The 22,881-nt window shown below is 50.8% G+C and overlaps 1 protein-coding gene across 1 annotated transcript in view; it reads left to right on the top strand.

The window, feature by feature from the left end:
• The window catches only part of LOC142767409 (uncharacterized), a 154,834-nt gene extending 153,763 nt beyond the window's left edge, over positions 1-1,071 (top strand). The window contains exon 6 of the mRNA XM_075869004.1: positions 772-1,071. Within this exon, the coding sequence (XP_075725119.1) occupies positions 772-1,071 (300 nt within the window). The remainder of the gene's footprint in view (positions 1-771) is intronic.
• The last annotated feature ends 21,810 nt before the right edge of the window (positions 1,072-22,881 follow it).

Raw genomic sequence — 22,881 nt, 5'->3', positions numbered from 1 at the left:
GAATTGAGCTGTTTCATACGAACGCGGCGGTACAGGCCTACACTGGATGCAGATGACACTGCTCTGAATTGATTCCGTGGTGATCAAGGGCTCACGCTCAAAGCTTCGAACCTCCGAAGCCTGTTTACACTTGTTTTTCGCACAGAAAATCACAGCTCAAAGCACAGGAAAACCGACATGCTCTAGTAGTCTGAACGATGTTTTCGCTCAGCGGACGATGCAACTCAGGACCGGTGCAAGCGCATCCAGCCGGCATTCGCTGTATTTGTCGGCGTCATTCGAACACGACATGAAACCGCGTCACTCTGGTAGCACTAGCAGTCATTCGTCATCTAGTTATCGTTCGAGATGACGAAGCCGTCATTCAGGAACGTTTGCAGGAGTTTCCGTGCTTGCTTCCAGCACTCGGCCGTGCCTTCGAAGTGGCAGCCATTAGGCACAGAATTTGGAGGCATCGCGGCCTCAGGTTGGTTGGCACCGCTGTGCGCGTGGTGAAGTTGGTGGAAATAATAAGCCCGGATTAATCCCTCGAGTCTCGTTGCGTATGTTATTCCGACGCCGACGCCGAGAGGCGCATTTGACGCTTTTGACGCGTAGGCGCGAACATACGCTAGCCAGAGGTTGGTACCTCAGTTGGTATAGAGGCTCTAAGCAACACGCTTGATCTCTGCGTCACTCGCGCTTCTACACCTAATCCGCTGAACTACCATGGCAGATGCACACTGCCTATACTAACCGCTATATCACTGAAGTGTGTGGACGCTCTTGCAGGCACAAGATGCACGCTCCAGGCACTGCATAGACTTGATCAACAGCGAAATGCCCCTAGCCGTGGCCACAGCGTACGCCCGCGCTTCGGACACAGCGGCCAACGCGAGCACATCTTCTGCCGCGAACACGATCATCCACGAAGTGGCGTCCAAGATGGCCGAGCTGTTGGACGCATCGGGTCGGTTCCGAATGGCAGAAAGCGTGCGAACCATCCGGGCCATCTTCTTGCTACCCATGGAAGACGTGAGTGACTTCATTTCACCACATTGTGTTGGCGGGCTGGTTGGTGTGAATTCATAGTGCTTTTTTTCTATTTGAAACGACAACACAGGACGACAGGAAAAAGGTGCTATCGTCGAATGACATCATCAGGTGCACCACTGCACTATTTTTCAAAGGACTGATGCTATATCGTGCGTTGTAATCACACGCAGCAACCAACCAAAAATGAAACCAAATAATAAAAATCAAGTGCTATACATTGTTAAAGCCAACTCCGGCGATTTTTCGAGGTTAGTGAATCTCAATAAAATTCGCTGGGTATATATGTTTTTTTGCACATTCAAGTCCTTTATGCCAAATCACAGGTTTGAGTGATGCACTGATCGTTTGCAAATGAATTTTAAAGATTGCCTCGAAAAACTCACCTCACTTGCCAGAATTATTGACAGCACTGTCTGTTTGACGTCATGTTCGGCATGTCAGCGGAAGTGGCGCAGCCGATGGCATGCTACTTTGACTTCTACAACGTTTATTTTGATTTCCACAAGGCGACGGTGGCTGTGTTTGGCACGGGTATAGCACGGGAATGCTTTCTTCCTTCCTCTGTGGTGTTTGGCCGCTGCTTCGCCGGACTGGCTTTCACAGTTTTCATACTACGCACCGGCGGAACCAGTATACGGCCTCCGGCTCTACCAAAAAGTACGCCATACGCAGACAGGGCGCTCGGTTGGGTTTCGGTTTCGTTATTGCACATTTTTGCTTATTAAAGTTATTTTCAAATTTCCTGAGCATTTCAGCTATTGGGCTCGTGACAAGAGTGTCTCAGGAACATATAAACACTATAACCACGACATGGTCAAGAGAGAGAGAAAAAAAAATCTCTTTGCGCATAGCGCGGAGCATTCCAAATGGTCGGGCCCCTATTCCAGGGCTCCGCTGGCCCTAGCCATCACCTCTACCCATTGGACAAGCCAGCGCTGATCAGCAACGGCCGAGCTGGACAGCAGTGCCATTGTTCGTCTGTGTTATTCATGTTGGTGTGTTCTTCGCTGTGATGTGTACACTCCCACGTGATGTGAAACAGAGTGGGTGTGGCCCCACACCACGGACGTATATCTTTGTATGCTGTGGGGTATAATACATGTAGCCTGTGTAAGTTCGTGTATGTGTGTGTTTGGATTCTGCGCGATGCCACCGATTCCATTGCTGTGGGGTTCTTAAGCTGTGCTGGGTACAGTTTTCTATTGTCCCTGTAATACTGAAGAATTTTACCAAAGTTAGGGTGTGTGGGCGTTGGATCCTCTATTGCAGCGTGCAAAGAAGCTCGGTGATTTGTTAAGCCTCGAGCCGCCTAATCCGCAAACTGGTTCCCGGTGACGCCCTCGTGCCCGGGCGCCCAGATAATGGTTTGGATGTATTCAATTGGAAAGTCTTTATGAGCTTTGGTCAGAATTTGGAAAGCCTTAATACATATTTTACCTTTTTCGTAATTCCTACACGCAACCTTCAAATCCGTAATTATGGTCAGTGGGGCTTTTCGCTCCCTGTCCTCCTTGATTGCCAGCGCGATCGCTATCTCCTCCGCTTCTGTGACAGAGGCTTGGGCTATGGAGGCACAACTTGTAACGTTTCCTTTTCGGTCTGTGACCACGGCCACCATGTTCTTTGCATTTGCCTGCATTGGTGCAGCGTCTGTAAATCTCGCCGTATTCAAATATTTTGTCTTATCTATGTAAGCAGATCTTGCTTTACGTCTTCCCGCATGTAGAACTGGGTCCATGTTCTTCTGTAGGGGACATATCTTGTACCAGGCTTTGACTGAGCACGACAATTTCTTAGCTCTTCCATGTGCCTGTACTTGTTCACCAAGGCCGATCCTCTGAAGAAGTTTTCTGCCGGCTGGCGTCCGTAGCAGGCGGTTCATCTGGGTGATTACTTGCGCTTTAGCCAACTCATCAAATGTATTGTGAATTCCCAGCACTCATAGCTTTGCAGTTGAAGTGCTTTGTGGTAGTCGCAGAGCCGCTTTATACGCCTACCTTATTACACGCCTACCTTATTTTGTCTGCTTTTTCTTTCTCCTTTCTATTCATGTTGTGGTAGAGTAGCGAGTTTGTTAGTCTGCTGATGACTAAGCTCTTTGCCAAACGAAGCGCGTCTTGCTCTTTCAGTCCAGCACAATTGTTCGTTGTTCGAACTATCATACGAACAATTTTTGAGCTGTTCGTTTAAGCATATTCAGTGTGTAGAGACATCGCTGGTTGGACTGTAACCACAACCCTAAGATCCGAACAGTTGTTTTCTCTGTAATAATATTGCCATCTAGCTTGACCTCAAGGTGGAGGCTCGGGTCTGTCCTTTGTTTTTTACTCTTGGAGAACCGGATGAGTATCGATTTGTCCGCTGAGCACTGAAGTCCCCTTTCTTTAGTGTACTCTTTGATGGTTTTAGCTGCCATTTGGGGCCGCTCTTTTTCTGCCAAGCTACCCGTGTTTGTCCATATAGTGATGTCATCTGCATAGAAGGAGTGTCGGGCGTCAGGAATATAATCGAGTTTTTTGGCTAGACCAATCATGGCTATGTTGAAAAGCATAGGTGAGATTACAGCGCCTTATGGTGTGCCTTTGATCGGTGGGTGGAAGACTTTGGATTCGTCTCCTCTTAATTTGATGACAGCGGTTTTTTTAGTAAGGAAGTTCTGTACATATTTGTACGTCCTTCAACCGTAGTTTGTCACTACTGACCCATCTAATATGGCCTTATGGCTTACGTTGTCGAAAGCGCCTTTTATGTCGATGGCCATGACAATGTTTTCGCCTGCTTTTGGAACATTTTTTAGTACTTCCTCCTTTAAAAGCAGAAGGATGCGCTGTGTCGAGAGGTTTAAGCTGAAACCAAACATGGTGTTAGGCAACAAGTTCTTTTGTTTAAGATGCCGTTGAAGTCTGGTATTTATTATTTTCTCAAACACTTTGCCTAAGCACGAGGTAAGAGAGATTGGCCTGAGGTATTCTATTGCAAATTTCTTTCCTGGTTTGGGTATCATAATTATTACAGCATGCTACACTGCTGAGGTATAGTGCCATATACCCCGTGTTCGTTAATGAAGTTTAGAAGCGCTGTTATGGCTTCGTCATTCATGTTGCGAGTCATGGCATTGGTGATTTGATCCGCCCCAGGCGCTGTGTTGCGTTTTATGCTGACGATTGCCGCTCTTACCTCGGCATGCGTGAAAGGTGCATCTGGTTCTGAGTTTAGGAGCCCAGTGTATTTAGCCTTGTAAAGGGCTGTGACGGCTCGTGCACCGAAACACTTAATATAGATGTCTTGAAGGAGGTTGTCTCGTGTGCCTGGATATGCGTGCAATATTCTTTCTAGAGATTTTTGTCCTTCCCGTTTAGTTTTCAGAGAATCAATCATGGCTCTGAGGATATTCCGTGTCTTTGCTGTTCCTAGGGTTCCATTTAGCGAATCGCCCCGCCGTGGTGGTCTAGTGGCTAAGGTACTCGGCTGCTGACCCGCCGGTCGCGGGATCGAATCCCGGCTGCGGCGGCTGCATTTCCGACGGAGGCGGAAAGGTTGTAAGCCCGTGTACTCAGATTTGGGCGCACGTTAAAGAGCCCCAGGTGATCAAAATTTCCGGAGCCCTCCACTACGGCGTCTCTCATAGTCATATGGTGGTTTTAGGACGTTAAACCCCACAAATCAATCAATCCATTTAGCGAATCGCAAACTTGTTCCCAGCTGGCTGTCGCGAGTTGATTAGCATACTCTTCGGCTTGCTGCGTTATTTCTTTAATTTTCTCTTTTAGTTTTTTTAATTTCACTTTTGCCTTTTCCATCTTTTAGTGAGGTTTCTTCTTGCTTCCCACAGGTGGAGGAGGAGAGCGTCTACTTCAGGGGTGTCAATTGTTCTAGCGACAGTTTTGGTGTGCATTTGCTTTTCATTTTGAATTACTTTGCACCACTCGTCCAAGTCGTTATGGCAGTCACGTGTGCTTTGAGTGATTTTTTATATGCATGCCAGTCTGTTATTTTAGCTGCGCCGAGGTAAAAAAATCGCCGGAGTTGGTCTCTAAAGAAGGAACACTCACCGCGAGTCCAATAATTGCACAAGAACGTCCCGCAATTTGACAGGTGGTGACGTCATGACTATGCAAAAAAACCATCTGTCTGACTATGGCAGTTTTGTTAGATTGAGCTAAATGGATTAAATGGGCTACATGGTCCTGTTCCAACGTTGAGCTAATTGCGGGCGTCTGTAGATCCGCCATCAAAGGACGACCTGAATAGAACTCGATGAAGGGTGGAAATTTGGGCATATTGGTAAGAGAAGGAATATTCATTGTGTAGTGAATAAGAAAGACGTTGATACCATCAGGTCAGCTATCATCAGCACAAGAAGAAGGCACGAGATAGGCGATCAAGCACCGTCATCTGGGTTCGCCTGCGTTCCTTTAGAGCTACCACCCGCTTGCTCAGTCCTTCAATAAACCCCCTTTACATTTGGTGGATCGTGCTGGGTAACTGCATCAACTACACCCTGGAACTCCGATCCCGCACGCTGCCGTCGACCATGCAAGTTGACGCTGCCCAACAGACAGCACCTCTCGCGGCTCCTACTTGCCCCGGCCCGGTTCACCACCGAGACCCCCCGATCTTTTCGGGTGCCGAAGACCAGGACGTCGAGGACTGGCTGTCGCCCTACGAAAAAGTCAGTGGGCCAAACAGATGGGATGACGCTGCTAAGTTGAGCACCGTCAACTTTTACTTGGCTAATGTGGTGAAGCTGTGGTATACAAACCACGAATCCGAGTTCGAGAACTGGGCCACTTTGAAGCAGGCAATATCCTCGGTTTTCGGTCGCCCTGCCGAGCGGAAGTTGCGCGCCGAACAACGCCTGCACTCACGGGCACAAGAACCTGGCGAAACGTTTACCGCCTATATCGCAGATATACTCGATCTCTGCAAGCGCGTCGATGCCGCAATGAGCGAAAGTGCCAAGATTCAGCACATTATGAAAGGTGTTGATGACGACGTCTTTCAAATGCTCCTGGCGAAGTCTCCTGGCACGGTGTCTGAAGTGGTAACTCTGTGCCAGAACTACGACGAATTGCGACGGCAACGAGCTCTCACCCGTCGTCCATTTCAGCCTAACCAACCACTCGCTGCCCTGGACGTCGTACCTGACCACTCCCACCTTCTAGCACAAATGAAAGACTTTGTGCGTGAGGAGGTCGCACGTCAGCTTTCTTTCCTGCCGTTTTGTCAGCGCCAAGAGCTCCCGCAGCAGCAGCAAGAGCAACCACCGACACCGTTAGCTCCCATGCTCCGACATGCACTTCAGGACCAGATTGCCGAGGCTATGCCAGTGTCCTTTCAGCAGCAAGTTGTCGCCGCGCCTCTTACTTATGCTGACGCAGTAAAGAGGCAGCAGCTACACCAGCCCTCGCCGTTCAATGGACTGCCGCATGTCACCGCTCCTACTCAGTCTTCCGTCGCATGGGCTCCTCCCCTCGCTACCACAGCCTCTACTCAGCCGTATGCCACGTGGGCGGCGCCCCTTGCTGCAAATGCCGGGCGAACGCGCGATAACCGGCCGATTTGTTTTTCGAGTGGCGGCCCTGGCCATATCTCCCGATACTGCCATCGTCGCGTGCCCGGCTACACAGACGCCCGATCACGGAGCAACTACATGGACCGACCCCCTTTTGGTTATGAAAGTTCCGATCATCAGTCAAGCACGTCTTCCCTTGACTATCCTGCAACTTCGTCTCGTCGCTCACCTTCACCCAATCGACGCTCCTTGTCACCCATGCGTCCACGACCAGCCCCTCAAAATGAGGGAAACTAGTCGTCGCAGTTCAAGAGCAAGAACTGCGCTATCGAAATGTTCAAGTCCTCGCACCTTGCCGTCAAATATCGTCGAATTTTTCGTAGACGGCGCCCATGCATACGCTCTTGTGGATACCGGTGCCGCTGTGTCTGTTATAGACGCCAAACTTTGCCGCAAGCTCCGAAAGGTGACCACGCCGCTTGATATGTTCTTACGTGCAGCAAATGGAGAACCTGTTCGACCTATAGCCGCCTGCACTGCCCGACTCAAAATTGCGGAGGACCACTACATTGTTAAGTTTATCGTCCTTTCCTCGTGCTCTCATGACATCATACTCGGCTGGGATTTCCTATCCCGTATCGTGCCGTTATAGATTGTGCCCGTTCTGAACTTGAACTGCTTCCGTTCTTCGAGCAGCACTACGACCACACTAATCAAGCCGCGCACAAGCTAGTTGTCAAAGAAGACACTGACATTTGACCGACAACAGCTGTTTTGCTCCCTGTGGTCTCCGACGGAATGCGTGATGAAGTAGCATTTTTCGAGCCATCACGCCTCTTTTTAAGTCGGAAACCACTTCTGCTCCCTTATTCAGCCCTCTCAATTTCTAATGGAGCCAGTGCTCTCTGCCTTACCAATCCCTTTCCGCATACCATCAAACTGTTTAAAGGCGAGTCTCTTGGATGCGTACAGCCCATTGATAACGGACAAATTTTTACCGTGCCGCAAGAATCATCCCAAAGTGACCTCGCCGCCGTCAGTGCTCTTAACCACTCTCATCTACAGGCTTCAAAAGTGTTCGATTCGGCGATCGCAGACGGACTGTCACCATCTGAACGATCTGAACTCCTCCAACTGCTGTACCAGTACCGCGAATTTTTCGATGTTGTTCAACCTTCACTTGGACGCACTTCTACCACTCTACATTACATCGATACCGGCTCCCATGCGCCACTACGACAGCGACCATATCGTGTTTCTGTGACGGAACGCCAAGTTATTACCGAACAGGTGAACGATATGCTGCAACGTGGCGTCATTCAACCTTCACAAAGTCCATGGGCCTCACCTGTAGTGCTCGTTAAAAAAAAGGATGGTTCCGTTCGCTTCTGCGTGGATTACCGGCGCCTAAATAGGATCACTCGAAGAGACGTGTATCCTTTGCCCAGGATTGACGATGCCCTTGATACTTTACAAGGTGCCGAGTTTTTTTCATCATTAGATTTTCGCTCAGGGTACTGGCAGGTCCCCCTTGCCGATGCCGATCGACCAAAAACAGCCTTCGTGACACCGGACGGTCTGTATGAGTTTAATGTCATGCCCTTCGGCCTCTGCAATGCGCCTGCCACCTTCGAGCGCATGATGGACTCGGTTCTTCGGGGTTTGAAATGGCAAATCTGTCTCTGCTATCTCGACGATATAGTCGTCTTTGCGCCAGACTTTGGAACACATCTCGAGCGCCTCAAACACGTCCTCACGTGCCTGAAGAATGCTCAGCTCCAACTCAACCTCAAGAAGTGTCACTTCGCTGCTCGCCAACTTACGATTCTCGGGCACGTCGTATCAAAGGACGGTATACTTCCAGACCCGGCTAAGTTACGTGCTGTCGCCGACTTCCCCAAACCAACGACTATGAAGCAGTTACGGAGCTTCGTGGGGTTATGCTCCTACTTTCGCCGGTTCGTGCGCCACTTCGCCTCTATCATTGCGCCTTTGACCGAACTTATAGGCAGCACCACTGATATTTCGGCATGGTCTTCTGAGTGTGACCAAGCCTTCTGTACCCTTCGTCGTCTCCTCACTTCGCCACCAATACTGCGTCACTACGATCCTACGGCAGCAACTGAGGTCCACACCGACGCCTGTGGTGTCGGCCTCGGTGCGATTCTCGCGCAACGCAAGCTTGGATTCGCCGAGTATGTCGTCGCCTACGCCAGCAGAACTCTTACCAAGGCTGAATCAAACTACAGCGTCACCGAGAAGTAATGCTTGGCGATCGTTTGGGCGCTTATAAAGTTCCGCCCATACCTTTATGGCCGTTCTTTTGATGTAGTAACGGACCACCACGCATTATGCTGGTTATCGTCGCTTAAGGACCCATCAGGTCGTCTTGCCCGTTGGGCTTTTCGGCTTCAAGAATATGACATTCGCGTGGTATATCGTTCCGGCCACAAGCATGCCGATGCTGATGCACTGTCACGATCTCCCCTATCCCCGGACATCGCATCTGTTTCCTTGGACAACACGTTGTCAGCGCTTGACGAGGACACCATCTCTTCTGCACAACGCAATGACCCATGGATCGCTTCGCTTCTTTACGCGTTATCCGAGGCACCGACACTTCCAACCACTCGAACCCTGCGCCGCCAGGCTCCGCACTTCAGTATTCAGGATGGCCTTTTGTACCGGCGCAACTATTCAGCAGATGGTAGGAAATGGCTACTAGTCATTCCCCGAACGCTGCGCTCTACCATCTGCGCGTCGTTTCATTCCGACCCGCAATGTGCTAACGCCGGTGTTTTCAAGACCTACGAGCGCCTACGAAAAAGGTATTACTGGCGCGGAATGTTTACCTTCGTCCGCCAGTTCATTCGCGGCTGACACGAATGTCAGCGGCGGAAAAGCCCGCCACATCCTGCAACAGGTTCATTGCAGCCACTTACATGCCCAGACCGCCCATTCGACCGTGTAGGAATTGACCTCTACGGACCACTACCATTAACAGCGGCAGGCAATCGATGGGCTATCGTGGCAGTGGATCATCTAACACGGTACGCTGAAACTGCTGCTCTCCCCACAGCTGCAGCACAAGACGTCGCAACTTTCATACTCAATCGTTTTGTGCTTCGTCATGGTCCTCCTCGAGAACTCCTCAGTGACCGAGGGCGTGTTTTCCTCTCCGATGTAATACAAGCACTTCTTCAACAGTGCCATATGGTTCACCGGAAGAGTACAGCCTACCACCCACAGACGAACGGCTTGACTGAGCGGTTGAATCGTACTCTGGGGGACATGCTCGCTACGCATGTCGCTTCTGATCAAACAAACTGGGACCTCGTTCTCCCAATTGTGACATACGCGTTTAACACCGCTACGCAAGTCACTACAGGGTTTTCCCCATTTTTTCTCCTGTACGGTCGCGAACCATCACACACCATCGACACTTTACTCCCATACTCGCGAGATCCCTCCGAATACAAGCCTGTCTCGGAAGCCGCTCGTTACGCAGAAGAGTGCCGCAAGCTAGCCAAGCGGCTTACTACATCCGACCAACAGCGCCAGAAGGAGATCCGGGACGACGACCATCGTTCTGCACCAACGTTCGTTCCTGGAGCACTTGTATGACTTCATGTACCGCCCTGCGCCCCTGGTGTATCACCCAAGCTACTCTCGAATTATCATGGTCCCTACCGCGTGGTCGAGCGTACTTCACCCGTGAACTACGCCATTGAACCCCTCACGCCACCGAGCGACCGTCGTCGGCGTGGACGTGATATCGTTCACGTAAACCGTCTGAAGCCGTACTTTGACCCGCTTGTCCCCACGTGTTAGATCGCCAGGATGGCTTCAACGTTTTCGCCGGGGGTAATTGTAGTGAATAAGAAAGACGTTGATACCATCAGGTCAGCTATCATCAGCACAAGAAGAAGGCACGAGATCGGCGATCAAGCACCGTCATCTGGGTTCGCCTGCGTTCCTTTAGAGCTACCACCCGCTTGCTCAGTCCTTCAATAAACCCCCTTTACAATTGTAATAACAATGCAACAGATAAAGAATGGTGAAAAACAGCATTGCCTGTGTCTCACACACTTCAGGTGAGGCCCCGCCGATCTAACATCAACTTGCGCCAGACTCGCAGGCTTTTTTTACGCTTCGGTCAGCGACGCCTGAAATGCCTCGACGTGGCACGTCTCAAATTTATTTGCAGGTCAGTCGACCCATGCGGGGTTGCACGTGTGGTTATGTATGGGCTAGACCGACGCACTCATAGAGCTGACACGGACATCCAATTAAACGCAGGCAAACATCAAATCGAAATAGTGCAATGGCAAGGATATTACAAAAATATTAACAGATGAAAAACACTGATACGCGATGAAAAGAACAACAAAGCAAACTATGCTTTAAAAGAACACAACGACAGGTACAGACAAAAGACAAATACGCGGAATGATAATGAAATAACAGAATAGTCCTAAAAGAGATAGGAAGAAAAACTACGAGAAAAAGCTCAGGCTCACGCTTCTAAATTGCCAAGTGCGACGCAGCGCACACAACTACAAATAATTAAAAAACTGGTTATAATAAAATAACAGTTAAAAAAGTCGCAATAAAACGTTCCATACGGACAAGGCCAGCTCTTGGTACACTTGGGTTTTAGCAGCGCGAAAAATGCACAAAAGACAAGAAAGGGACGAGACAAGCACTGACTTCCAACTAAAATTTTATTGACGGGAAGACCGTTAATATGCAATGGAGCACAAAGAGTGAAAAAATGACGTATTTTAAGATACAAATTATCAACTAACGCCATGCCTGCTGCGCCTACCCTCGCATCTCAAGAAACATATCTCTTTATCTGAGAGGGCAACTGAAGGCTTGCTTACACATGCGCTGCTTTCAAGCTCCATTTGAGCAGCCTCATAAATTATACGCACGTTTTCCTCTTTAATCTTGCATAGAACTGTTGTTTTTTCAAACAGCGGAGTGCACCCACACGTGCTCACGTGTTGCGCTAAGAAGCCATCTTTTCCGCCACGAACATTATTGGCATGTTCCCGTAAGCGATCGTTAAGGCATCTGCCCGTCTGGCCCACATAACATGCACCGCAAGAAAAAGGGGTCCTGTAAACGACGCGAGAATACACAGGCCGCATTGACCACGTGGTAGACTATCTTTGGCAAGGTGAATTACGGAGGCTCCGGTCCCAGTTTTCAACGACGCGACGTGGCTCTACTGGTGTCGTTCATACGTATGGTGACATAGCCCTCCCAGACTTCGTCATGAAGACGTTGGGTCTAGGTCCAAAGTTCGCGGTTGAGAAGAGGCGGACACCCACTGAACTTTTGGCCACTGTGCGCCAGGTCGCGAACTGTGCTCCACCAGAAGACACCGACAGATGCGTCTCAGAAGGCCTCGACGTTCTTTTAAGGGGTAAGCCAGCTAACAGTGGTGTACCAGTAGGAAAAGTTGCTGCTTACCTCATAGACAATGCTCTTTGTGTTGTACCTTCGGACAAAGAGGGAGGGTTTGCTGTGTTACCGAGAGGCCTGTACTTTGAAAAGGCCCACCAAGCAATTTCGTCCGTCTTTCGGGTGTGCGAAGGCATTAATCTCGCTAAAATCAGATCGAGGGCGAAGAATCTGTGCTCCGAGTTAGATTTGCCGGTTCTGGCGCGAGAAATCGGCAAAAGTGACAAGCTGTCCTTAAATATGTTTTTCACAACCAAGACTCACAAAGAAGGAGCACCTTTCCGCACAATCGTTTCGGAAAGGAATTCTTGGCAGTATGAACTAGGGCGGTTTTTGCAAGATAAGTTGAAATTGTTCCCTGTAGAAGACCCCTTCAGAATATTCAACTCTGGAGAAGTCGTCAACTTTCTGAAGCAGCATCCAGGCGCGAGGTTTAGAGCTTTTTCGATTGACATAAAAGACCTTTATTATTCCCTTCCGCACGAAGGTTTGTTAGCATGCATTGATGAATGCATTGACAGTTTCGGCGCGGTGCCATTTCAGAACACCACGGGTATTTCGTCCAAAGGTTTCTTAGAACTTTTATCTTTGTACATCACATCAACGTTTGTAGAATGGAACGGAAAAACATATATACAGAAAGAAGGTGTCTCAATAGGATCGTCCATAGCTCCTTTTCTAAGTGACTTGCTATTAGCCAAATTTGATAGGGCATTGAATGTGAAGCTTGGTGAACTATCTGTAGTAAAGACCTTTCGGTATGTGGATGATTATCTGTTAATTTTGAGGTGTGATTTAGAGACCTTTCATTCCAAGGTCATGCAGGTGTTGCAAATCTTTCGCGAATGCCTCTATCCACTCGTGGTGACGCACGAGATGCCGGAAAGGGATAGCATCCGCTTTCTTGACCTAAAGATTTCTTTTTCGGAGAACCACACGTGCTGGTGTTACGAGCCTCGCTCGCAGAAGCCTGTTCTTCCGTTCTCGTCTGCGCATAGCAAATTAGTAAAGAGAGGCATTGTTCAATCATGTTTTCACAATGCTTTAGAGAGGTCGTGTCACCACGTCTTAGAAGCTAGTCTCTTGGCACAGTCGGAGCGCCTAGAAAGAGAAGGGTACCCTCGCACTTTGCTCATTTCCGTGGCGGAGGCAATACACAGAAAAAGGAAACGATTGGGCACTGTTTGCAACAGTGATGGCACCACAGCGGAGAAGAGGGAAAAGGTAGCGGTTATTCCGTACATGCATTCTGTGTCACACCGCCTAAAGAAAATAGGACAGCGCCTCAATGTGAAAGTGGTCTTCAGTGCCCCTGATAAGTTGTTCCAGTTGACAAACAGGACCTGCCCCGTAAAGAGTATGAGAAAACGGTGTATGGTGAGGCACAGAACGCAGTTTGTGGACTGCGCGTTAGGCGTCGTTTACAGGACCCCTTTTTCTTGCGGTGCATGTTATGTGGGCCAGACGGGCAGATGCCTTAACGATCGCTTACGGGAACATGCCAATAATGTTCGTGGCGGAAAAGATGGCTTCTTAGCGCAACACGTGAGCACGTGTGGGTGCACTCCGCTGTTTGAAAAAACAACAGTTCTATGCAAGATTAAAGAGGAAAACGTGCGTATAATTTATGAGGCTGCTCAAATGGAGCTTGAAAGCAGCGCATGTGTAAGCAAGCCTTCAGTTGCCCTCTCAGATAAAGAGATATGTTTCTTGAGATGCGAGGGTAGGCGCAGCAGGCATGGCGTTAGTTGATAATTTGTATCTTAAAATACGTCATTTTTTCACTCTTTGTGCTCCATTGCATATTAACGGTCTTCCCGTCAATAAAATTTTAGTTGGAAGTCAGTGCTTGTCTCGTCCCTTTCTTGTCTTTTGTGCATTTTTCGCGCTGCTAAAACCCAAGTATGCCATACCAACTAGCCCAGTCAACCGCTCTCTTGGTACACATAGGGGAGTGGACGGGGCGTCACTGAAGATTTTGCCAGCTTAGTAGACGACGAGAGTGCCTGGTACTGCAGCCGTCTCAATACGTTGCGCGGGTCACTCCATGGTGGTGGTGGTGGTAAAAAAACATTTATTTCAGAAAAAGTCTACTAGAGAGTGCTGACGTGGCCCATCGGCGTGCTAGAGTGGCAAGACCCTATTCCGAGACGCCAGTGGAGCTGGAAGCTGCCCGAGCGCGCTCCACCAAGGAGCGTTGTGCAGCCAAGGTAGAGCAGCCGAGCAGGTGCTCCTCCCAAGCCTCTCTAGTTGGGATAGGAAAAGGGGAGGAGAAAGGGACGGGATTAACTGGGCACGATGCTACGACGTGATATGTTTCGGCGAGGACATGACAGGTCGAGCAGGTGCCATTGATTTCCGGCAAAAAGTGCCTGGCGACCACCGGACTGATAAAGGTGTTCGTCTGCAGGCGGCGTAGCAGTCGTTCGTCCGCTTTCTCCAAACCGCGTGCGGGGTCCGGGTAGAGGCGGCGCGAAGCCCGGTAATAAGCCAAAATTTCGCGAAAGCGCGTCAGGTTGGTATTGCCTGATTCCGTCTCGGGACATGGAGGGGCAACGGCCCGGACAGGAGAAGCGCGGGCAGCGGCATTTGCCGCCTCGTTGCCGGGCAGGCCCGAGTGGCCTGGGGTCCAGACTATACGAATGGGATGAGGGTTAAAGCGCCAAGAGGCTGCCTGTAGCAGGCTAGCCGCCAGCGGGTCAATGAAACCCTCAAGGTACTGAGAACAGGCCGAGCGCGAGTCTGTCAGGATGGTGCGTGAGGCAGGGTGAGAGGCGGCCAAAGCTATGGCAACCTCTTCAGCGTGCGTTACTGTGTCTGCTAGAAAGGAGAGGCCATCCACGTGTTTGCCCTCTGTAATCACGGCAGCCGTGAAGTGACCCGAGGGGGAGGGATCCGAGACGTCCACGTAGAAAACACCAGGAGGATCGGAGTGTCGCGTATGGAGGGCCGTGGCACGTGCTAGTCTACGGCCAAGATGGAGGTCGGGGATCATATTACGGGGTAGAGGTTCCACCCATAGCTTTTGACGCCAGAGCTCTGGTACCGGCTGCAGAGGGTCTTGATCAGATATCGGGTTAAGGCTAAGTCTGTGTAGAATACGGCGCCCTGAAGGCGTCTGCAACAGTCGATTGATTTGGTTAACGCGATGAGCTTCGCGCATCTCTGCACAGGTGTTGTGTACCCCCAGAGCCGCGAATCGGCTGTTGGAAGTTGCAATAGGTAGGTCCAGAGCGCGTTTGTATACTGAACGAAGAAGGACGTCCAGCTGGTGCTCGTGTCGACGACGCAGGCGAAGGTAAGGCAAGGCGTAGAGGACGCGACAGGTCACAAACGCGTGGGCCAATCGGAGGGACTGAGACCCGCGGAGGCCGCCGCGCTTGGTAGGAACTCGCCGTATCATGCGGCTCACCTGTTTGCTGTTGCGTCTGAGGCCTGCTATTGTGCCCTTTGGATCCGAAGACGATGTGAGGTGAAGGCCAAGAACCCGAATAATTTGCGCTGACGGAACGGGCCCGGACGGAAGAAAAATTTGAGGCAGCGGTGGCGGAGAGACTGAAAGAAGAGCCGATTTAGCTGGAGAGCACTCCAGGCCGCATGAACCTGCGTAGGTGTTCACCAGAAGGGCAGCCTTTTGCAGGCGTTCTTCGATTTGCGCTAAGGAGCCAGTGTTGGTCCAGATTGTGATATCGTCCGCATATAGTGCGTGTTGTATTCCCTCGATCTCGCTTAGAAGAGAGGGCAGGTTCATCATCGCCAGGTTAAAAAGCAGACGAGACAGGACTGCCCCTTGAGATGTACCCCGCGTGCCTAATAAGTAGGAGCCATCTTCGGTAGAATTAAGGCGAATGAAGGCGGTTCGATGTGATAGAAAGGCGCGAATGTAGTTGAAAGTCTTCTGCCCGCAGTTTGTGATAGACAGGTCAGTGAGTATAGTGCTGTGTTTGACGTTGTCGAACGGCCCGCGGAGATCGAGAGCGAGCACGGCTTTATCGTTATGGCGCATAGTAGTCGGCTCTATGATATCGTGTTGAAGCTGGAGCAGGACGTCCTGTGCCGACAGATGCGGGCGAAAGCTAAACATTGTGTCGGCAAAGGTCCTCCTGACCTCCAAGTAGGCGGAAAGGCGTTCGCGAACCATGGTTTCCATGAGTTTGCCTGCGCAAGACGTAAGTGAGATGGGTCTCAGTGCCTCAATACTAACGGACTTTGCCGATTTGGGAAGGAATGTCACGACCCATGTGGTCCATTCCGTTGGAAGCGGAGAGCCGTCCCATATCGAATTTTTAAGGTGGAGTAGCGAGAGGTGTGCTTGTTCGGGAAGATTTGCCAGGAGCGATACTGTGATTCCGTCGCGTGCAGGAGCCGTGCCCCATCGCATGTTCGTGAGTGCAAATCGTACATCAGAAAGCGTGTATGGGGCGTCGAGGTCGGTGTTAGGGGCGCCGGAATACGTATATGCTGGGCCTGCGGGATCAATTGTGCGGCAGATGTAGCGGTCACAAAGTTCTCGCACGAGTTCATCCGTAGTGCCCTGAAAGGCATGCAGAACACGGTGGAGCTGGCGTTGCGTTTCTGCCCTGGTGGTGGAGGGATCGAGAAGGCTTCTAAAGAGTCGCCACGCACTCTTAGAGCTCATCTGGTTTGCAGCCTTCGAACAGGTGTCTGCCCAGTTAGCATCGGAAAGTTGTGCGGAGTATGTAGCCGCCTCTGCAGTGAGCGCCTCAATGCGAGCGCGAAGTTTCCGATTAAGTTTGTTGCGTTTACAGCGCCTTATGAGCCCGCGGCGAGCGTGCCAAAGATGTAGGAGGTGTGGATCGATTGCAGGAGTCAAATTAGCGGTTGCAAGGGTGCGAGTGTTCGCTTGTTTCATATGGAGAGCGTATGATGCCCACGCTGCATATTCGGTTGAGGAGAGGCCAGCGGGGAATGGTTGCATTCTGAACTGAGTCCAATCGGTGAGACGGGCTTGGCTCCAGTGTTGGCGCATTTTCTGCTGCGGTGTGAACGAAATGCGGAGTAAAAAGTGATCGCTGCCTAGGGTTTCGCCTAAATTTTCCCATGTAGCATCGCGGATGTGCAGGTGAGGGAGAGGTCGGGGCATGTGTCTCGCGTGACCGAGTTGCCGGAACGTGTGGGTTGTGCCGGATTGGTAAGAAGCGTCAGGCTCAGCGAAGAAATGAGCTCCTTGAGCTCTCTGCCCCGGGCCTTCTCGTAGTGGTAACCCAAGTGAGGGCTGGGGGCATTAAAGTCCCCGACAATCACCAGTGGTTGTCGGGCCGCTATACGCAGCGCCCGATGGAAGAGATGCGCAAACGAAGCCCTCGCAAGGTGAGGGGGACAGTACACGTTTAAGATATGTATTGATGGCTGGCACCTCCGCTGAGACAGCACTGATATCATGCAGTAGTCGTAAGGACGATCCAGATCGAGGTCAATCTGTATCGCCGTGTAAGCTTTATGCACGAGGAGGCATGTGATGGTGCCGTTTACATAGGAGCAGTATCCAGAAAGGGATGAAGCAGGGCCAGATTCTTGGAGCGCCAAGACGGCCAGCTGAGAGCCAAGTGAGCTGAGGAAAAGGGAAAGATGTGAACGCTTTCGCCTGTTCCCGAAGCCTCCAGGGTTCCACTGTATGATCTCGAATTTAGACGCAATGTTTGAACGGGACGCACGATTGGTAGCCATCGTGACTGTCTTAGGTTTTATATTTGGTCATCCATGCCCCGCTCGGAATCCTCAGATGCAGGGAGGGGCACGGAGGCCGGATTGTCCGACGGCGGGGTGGTTGTAGCCACCTTACGACGACGCCGTGGAGCTGTACCCTCACTGCTCACCGAGCAGGAGTGGGAACGCGATGCCTTGGGTTGAAACTGGGTGACTGCCCAGGCTTGAATAGCCTGGGTAACCTCTACTACTATACGTTGAACCGAGAAGCTGGTGAGGAGGTGATTAATCGAAGCTTCGACGCGCGTGAGGCGTTCCTCTACGCGCGGGGTGCGCTCTTCGCTAGGGAGAGTTTGGTTAGCGGGCAAGATAACCGGAGGTGCCCTAGGAGCCTCAAGAGCTTCTGGAGTAGATGTGGCACCGGTTCCGAGTGCTGGAGTACAAATGGTTGCTTGAACTGGCGGTTTAATGGGAGTGGACTTAGCGCGAGGACTAAGCTTGGACGTAGCTGGCGTAGCCGCCTGGACAGAGGAGGCAATACCGGATGGCCTTGCAGTACACTGTTGTTGGGGTTGAAGTCGCTTATTTAAGAGTTCGAGTTGTTTAGTTAAAAGAGAATTTTGCTTTTGAAGTGCCGCAACTTGCTGGCGAAGGGCCGCAAGTTCGGGAGAAGGAGTATCGACAGAGGGGGGTGAGAGAGGCTTAGAAGCAGCTTTCCCTGCCCAACTGCTCACCTGAGGTACCGCCGCTGGTGCTTCGAGCGGTGGGAATGCTTGAGTGTCAGCGTGGAGTGGTGGAGCCGAATGATGCAGGTTGGTGCTGCTGTCTGGCTGTGACGAACATGAGGTGGTCCCTCGAGGAGATGTAGAGGGCTGCTTGCGTTTCCGATATTTTCGATATTTTGCCGTGCAGCCACTGGTCCCAGTCTCATGGGCGCCGTGGCAGAGGAGGCACTTGGGGTGGCAGTCGTGGGCATGGAGACCTGCAGGTGCGGGGATTCCACATTTGGCACACTGCGTTGGAGCGGGGTGAGGACACTGAGGTGGTCGATGACCGATGGTACCGCACTTGGTGCAAACAGGGACCGTTTTTTTTTGTAGGCGCGGATATACGTCGCCACGCAGTGGTAGAAGAGGAAGCAGGGTAACTTCGTGCCCTCGAAAGTCACCACCACCGCCGCGGAATCTCCGAGTTTGCGGACCGCGAGGATAGTACCTCGTGGCCAATGGAGTTCTGACTTTATCTTCTCCGGGCTTTCAGCAGGGTTTATGTTGATGACGCCCTTGCATGTATCCCCTGGTGCCTTGGCGTGGCCCCGAACGGGCAGCTGCTGATCCCCCACTTGCAGCTGAAAGTCCCCAAGGAGTCACTGTGCCATAGGCAAAATGGTGGTGCTACAGACCAAGATGTTTTGTTCCCAGATCGGCCACACTTGAATACGCGTGGTAGTCCGGTCGCCGAGGTAGCTGCGGGTGGCGTCGCCTGCGCGATCGGCCGGGACGAATGTGCGTAGCTCGCAGGGAACGCGAGGTTTTACTACTACGATGTAGTCGTCGCGAGAGAGGCGAGGCGTTTGACGCGGACGCCACTTGCGTTGCTTCGCTGGCTGCGAAGACGGAGCAGAGGTAGGCACACCACCGGAGGGATGGCGCGCCGGCGTTCCTTGCAAGGCTGGGGAATGGTGGCCCGCTGTGGCGTCTCGTTGTCGTTGAGACGCAGACTTTGATTTCGCTTGCTTGCGTTGCCACAGTCTCACCATGTCGTCGAGGTATTCATCTTCTGATGGCATGGTGTTTTCGGAGGATGAAATCTCCATAGACAGCATTTGGCTTGAGGTAGGATCATAGCCCGTAACCACGTTAGCGGCCGCCATCGCCGGGCTGAGAGCCCTTAGCGAGGCGGCGTTGTAGCCGGGAGTGAAGGACGTCCCTCAAGTTGTCAAAACTGGACCCACCTGGACGAAGGTGTTGTCTAGGCGAAGCGGAAAACTTGGCGGTGACGATAAATCCAAGTTTCAGTGGTACCAAGGTGGATGTCCACAGAAATAGCAGGAAATCTACGGAGGCGATGTGGAGTGCGTCCGTCACCATCGAGCGCTCGCAGCGCGCCCCCACTCCATGCTCGCGGTCTACGTGAGACTCGCGACACCGACGACCACACTTCTTGCTGGCTGCATGTCAACTGCCAAATTCACCGCAGTCCAAACTCTCTCGGGACGTCCCGTTCCCTCTTGAGGCCGTTTTTTTTTCTCGAACACATGTTTCTCCTTTCGGTACAGGTGTTGAGAAGACGTGGCAACGCCGCTGCGGCGTCACCAGTCGCTGGATTTCATCTTCCCAACTCAAAAGCACCTTTCCTTGGACGATGAGGCGTGCGGGCGAAACGAAATACGCAGTCGTTGGTGACACTGTGTTTTCCGTGAGTCCTTGTCTGCAGTTCTGTCCTTATACATAGAATGAAACTCATAACAGGAAGATATTATTCACGAATAACGATTAGTAGTTGCAATGCTCTGTATAGATGTAAGTGATCGCTCAACGCGGTGATTTTTGTAGTAGAAAAAAAACTGCCAGACCTGCGCAGTACACACAGCACAGACACAATGAAAGCTGGAAGAGCGGTCTTTGTAGAGTCTTTTTTAAACCCTCCTGGGGCAACTACGTGAGGCAAACTTAAAGGTACCGACTACGCCATGAGTATGAGTAGGAGTGAAATTTTTTATTAGAAACCAGCTGGTTTAGGTGGCTGGGCCTAAGCCTCCCATAAGGAGACGTCAAGGGCTTGCGTCGACGCCGCCTCACGGGCGTGCTGGGTCGTCTAGGTTTGGTTGTCAAGAGCGCGGCTACGCAGAGCCTCATGAAGCTTCGACGAGAGGGTCTTGGTGTTCGTGTGTCTGTACTGTGCCGGGTACTCCCACAGCATATGCGGAAGCGTAGCCGGGTGAGTGCCACAACACAGGCAGTGGCGGGTTGTGTACGTCCGCGAATATGAGGCGAAGGCGGGCAGGGGAGGAATACGTGTTTGTTTGAAGTAGACGCAACGTGGTGGCCTGTGCCCGGTTAAGCTTGAGATGAGGTGGGGGAAAGGCTTGGCATCTGAGGTGCAACTTGTTAACGAGATCATTGTAGGTAGTGAGGTTGTCCACCTCGTCTCCAGTAGCTCCAGCGCTGTTCACAAAGCCTCACGCAAAGAAGTGGGCCCGCGTGGGCAGGGTTCCTTGTCAGGGTGATCATGTTGTCTTTGGAGTGCGCTGCTTAGCAGAGGATGCGAAGCGTTTGTGAAGAAATGCGGCCTTTGCTGTAGTTAGTGACGGCTGAGCGAGACACGCATATACTACGGGATCACAGGTGGGACCTAGACTGGCCAGGGCGATGGCCACATCATCAACCGTCTCGGCAGAGCATTATCTTGCGTAGTAGGAAGGCATTCACTATGTGCCACCCTTAATCGTTTTTCAGAGAAACTTGGTACCCGCTGAGCATATGCGAAAAAAATTTTGTGCAATTTTGTTGATACTGTGGTAAAGGACAATGAAGAATTATGAATGAGGCTTTTGTAATGGGTTGCAGCATTCGATGACCCACTCGTTGCGAAATTCGCATTGTGGCATGCCGGGAAGTTCTTTTTTATTGCTGCTCTAAAGTGCTTTATTACACATATTAACGGAATTTCTTTCTCCATATGAAGGGTCCGTTTGTAACAAGTTTGAAGCACCGGCTTTGCTCAGTGGGCTGGCACGCAAGCTATTCGTGTCTGAATCCCATTATGTCCTGTGTGTTTTTCGTTTATTTTGATATCTTTTTATTTCGCGTCACAATGGTTACGGACACCGACGGCGTCGAACAACTACGGCGCAAAAACGACCCACCTTGTGATCTCATGGTAGCTTTCTCTGCCAAAAATAAGTAATAGATAAATAAAAATAATAAGAGGTGTGGTCATTGCAGAGTTCCAGTTTCTCTTGGTAGAATGACTTGCTTCATGACAATAATATTCTGTGTACGACACGGGGCATGTACACCATAATTAACAACCCCGGTGTATACAATTCCTATCCGTGGAGAGATTGGCAGCACCGTACCCGCGCCGCCGCAGTGGTCTAGCGGTTACGGTACTCGGCTACTGACGCGCCGCTAGCGGGATCGAATCCCGGCCGCGGCACCTGCATTTTTAAAAGCCGAAATGCTGTAGGCCCGTGTGCTCAAATTTGGATGCACGTTAAAAAACCCCAGGTGGTCGAAATTTCCGGAGCCCTCCACTACGGCGTCTCTCATAATCATATGGTGGTTTGAGGACGTTAAAGGGCCCGGCGACACTTTTTGAGCATGTATAAAGTGGCTGAAGGGATAGCTGTCGTTATAGCTCACTGGTAGAGCATCAAACGCGTCATTCGAAGGTCGTAGGTTCGAATCCTGCCCACGGCAAGTTATCTTTTCCCCAACTTTTCTTCATATTTACATTACAATTTGGTCTAATATCTTCCCCTATACTTTCCTTGGCATGATCTGTTAGATCTGATTAATATTGTGTAAAAACACGGAAAAACAAGCCCTCAGGTATACACTTCTTTCCTTCTTATATATATATATATATATATATATATATATATATATATATATATATATATATATATATATATATATATATATATATATATATATATATATATATATATATATATATATAATGCAACAAGGAAGTAACGCTGGCCCCGGTAGGATAAGGAAAAATAGAGTATGACGCACGTTTGTGGAGCGGTGCCCTCTTTAACCCTAACGAGTGGCTCGGGAGACCGCGCTTTTGCTAGGCTTATTCTCGCCTGGGGCCGGCCCTTCGGAAGCCCGGTGCGCGGAATTATTTGCTCACGATGGAGAATGAAGTGCACGGAGAGGATATTTCAGAAGAAGAGTTTACTCAAGATAAAGGTTGGCAGTCCGCTGGGGCCAGAAGAGCTGGCACCAAAACACGCACTGCTGACTCTAACGCGCCATCGTCGCAGCCGGGCGTACGCCGCGGCAAATCGAGAGGCGCTGCGCTGAAGTCCAAAGTAATACGCGCGGGAAAGATGCCCTCCCTTCCTCAAGATGACATCAAGATGGTGATGCGGCCGAGAGGTGGACTCAATATCTCGAAAATTGGCGCAGCTACGGTGGCTGACGCAATACTAGTTGCCGCTGGCATAAGTCAGGAAG

This window comes from Rhipicephalus microplus, chromosome 1 (assembly GCF_043290135.1).
Source record: "Rhipicephalus microplus isolate Deutch F79 chromosome 1, USDA_Rmic, whole genome shotgun sequence".
Lineage (NCBI taxonomy): Eukaryota > Metazoa > Arthropoda > Arachnida > Ixodida > Ixodidae > Rhipicephalus > Rhipicephalus microplus.
Note: the sequence above shows the minus strand (reverse complement) of the source record. Positions and strands in the feature narration are given on the sequence as shown.